Source organism: Microtus ochrogaster, unplaced genomic scaffold (genome assembly GCF_000317375.1).
Source record: "Microtus ochrogaster isolate Prairie Vole_2 unplaced genomic scaffold, MicOch1.0 UNK61, whole genome shotgun sequence".
NCBI classification, from domain to species: domain Eukaryota; kingdom Metazoa; phylum Chordata; class Mammalia; order Rodentia; family Cricetidae; genus Microtus; species Microtus ochrogaster.
Window position 1 is genome coordinate 870,068 of NW_004949159.1, and position 2,579 is coordinate 872,646.

Sequence of the window (2,579 nt, forward strand, 5' to 3'; positions counted from 1 at the left end):
AAAAATAATTTTTGGAGCTTTTTATTTCATTTGGATGACTGCTTAGATATGTAGGAGATTGGTAGTTAAATAGTTTGAAAGAACAATATTAATCTTTAAGCATTATAGTTTCCTTTCCAAAGATGGATTTGATAGCTCATGCCCATCATGTAAGTGTGGATGCTCAGCGTAACTGGAGGTGCTGAGACAGGAGGACTGCTAAAATTTTGACTATTGCATAATGAGCTTCAGGCAGGGCTAGAGTGTGTTCCTGTTTCATGATGAAAGGGGGGTAGAGGAAGAAGGACAAGAGGAATGAGAAGAAAATAGTGAAATAATTCTGCTTTCCATTTATTATGCAATTAACTCAATTTATAAAATGTAACAATCACTTTTGCTTTCTTTTTATATGTAGAGTTTCCATGGCAATTCAGAGGGGTGTTGATACAGTAAGAATAAACTCGAAAGTCTGTATCTCATTGCTGCAAAATCAGAATTAGTAAGAAGAGACTTCGGTGCATACATGAACTCATTCTCACTGACACTCGCTGCCCACCGAGTTTTAGAAAGCAGTTTCTGCTTCCATTTCCTCCATTTTGAAGCAGCTGGCGTAGCTGAGCCAGAGTTTCTAAAATGAACAGAGAAAACTACTTATTTGCTCTCTTCCTTTTTAATGCTTTTGCTCTGTCCTCTCTCTACTCTTTTTTATTATGGTTGTTGATATGGAAGAGCATTATACTTTTCCAGCTGAATTTTCTTTTGTGAAATGCTTGCCTCCTGCTCTCTGAAACCCATTTGCAAAGTTATTCTCTGAATTGTTAAGGAGACTTTAAAATTTTTCAGTTCTCTTTTATTTCCTAGTCAGTCTTGCTCTATTCCAACAGGACTGGTGGATTTGCCATCGGCATGCTGTGCGTGCGAGGGTCTTCTTCACAGGTGGAGCTAAGTCATGCTCTATGATGCACTGTCTCTGTGTGTGCAGAAGGCACCTGCTCTTTTATCAACAGAGTGTTCTTGAAATGTATTAATGAAGATGAAACGACTCCAAATTCTAAATTGCAAGCATTCTCTCTATATGAATAACAACTCAAAAATTCTATTTCTAGGTCATTCTGCACACAGTTGGTATCGATCACACCCAAGCCCCAGTGCTGTGGCCACACGGATTTGATAGTACAGGAAGAAAAATGCCACTTAGTGCATATGCACTTGACTTTTATAAGCATGGATCTCTTGTGAGATTAGAGAAGGAAAATAGGTATGTTCACTCCTGATAATTCCAAGAAATGGTTAACCCTACCAAGTATATTAGATTTTTACTTCCAGACTGATGGCAAAGATGATGACATACTCTATACATCTTTTATTTTTAGTTTGTCTGCAAAAATTTGGCATTTAGGCCAACTCACTTGACCAAAATATATACTCCAAATGTGTCTTTGTGAATATTCAAATATATCTTTATATTACAGTTCTACTTAGTCATCATTTGGAATTTTAATGACAAATAACAATCTGGAATTGCTTAATGCCCAAGAGAATATACAGTGTCTAGTTTGCTTACCTGGTTCTGAGACAGTTATTTTAGCTTGTTGCCAGGGAAATAATTTCTAAAAGTGTAAGCAGGACCAAACATTACTTAAGTCAATCTGCACACAATTGCTGTGGTCACAAAAGTTGGACAGTCATGGAAGAAGACTATGCACTTGGCTTCTCCAGGTATGAATCCTTTAGGAGGTATGGCCAGGTCAATAGGTATCTTCTCTCTTGATAAATTAAAGAAATAGTCTGGCCAAGCATTTCAAATATTCACTTTCAGGGAAATACTCAGGAAAATGTTTGTGAGCAGAGATGTATTTGTCCAAGAGCTAAACACATACATCTAGAGGCAAATACACTAAGGAATTAAACATAGAGTTGACATGAAAATATGAGCAATCTGCTGGGCACTGCTGGCTCACACCTTTAATCCCAGCACTTGGGAGACAAAGGTAGGCAGAACTCAAAAGGAAGAGGCAGACAGATCTCTGTGAGTTTGAGGCCATCCTGGTCTACAGAGTGGGTTCCAGGACAGCCAGAGTTGTTACACAGAGAAACTCTGTCTTGAAAAAACAAAAGTGAACAAATAAATAAAAATTTAAAAATTGAGCAATTTTTATTAAGTTATAAAAAGTTTTGATAGTCCTCAGAAACTTGGAACACTATTGTTTATTAATCCCAATTTATTATTGTGAATAAAATAGCTGTTGCATTAGTAGATAATATTTTTGTTTGTTTTAAAAACTTATTCATTGATATTTTCATAATTGTATATAAAACAGCACGACTACACGCCCACCCACATTCTTGTATCTCTTCCCAGCATATCATTCTTCCATTTTGAGTCTTTGAATTTTGTTTTCTTTCATTTTGTGACCCATTGAGTTATATGAGGGCTGCCTGCATCAGTGTGGGGCATAGGAACCCACCAGTGACTACAATTCTGAAGAAAACGATTCTTTCTTTTTCAGCTCACTGGGCCTTGTTATTTCTATGATCCCACTTCTCATCCATGCCTGACGATAGTGGTCCCTCTCTCATCCATGCCTGATGTTAGTGGT

At 37.1% G+C, this 2,579-nt stretch overlaps 1 protein-coding gene across 1 annotated transcript in view; it reads left to right on the plus strand.

Moving 5' to 3' along the window:
- Positions 1 to 2,579, plus strand: part of LOC101993692 (probable ATP-dependent RNA helicase DDX60) — an 81,273-nt gene that overhangs the window by 74,210 nt on the left and 4,484 nt on the right. Inside the window, exon 34 of the mRNA XM_005369808.1 lies at positions 1,086 to 1,237. Coding sequence (XP_005369865.1) covers positions 1,086 to 1,237 — 152 coding nt within the window. The remainder of the gene's footprint in view (positions 1 to 1,085; positions 1,238 to 2,579) is intronic.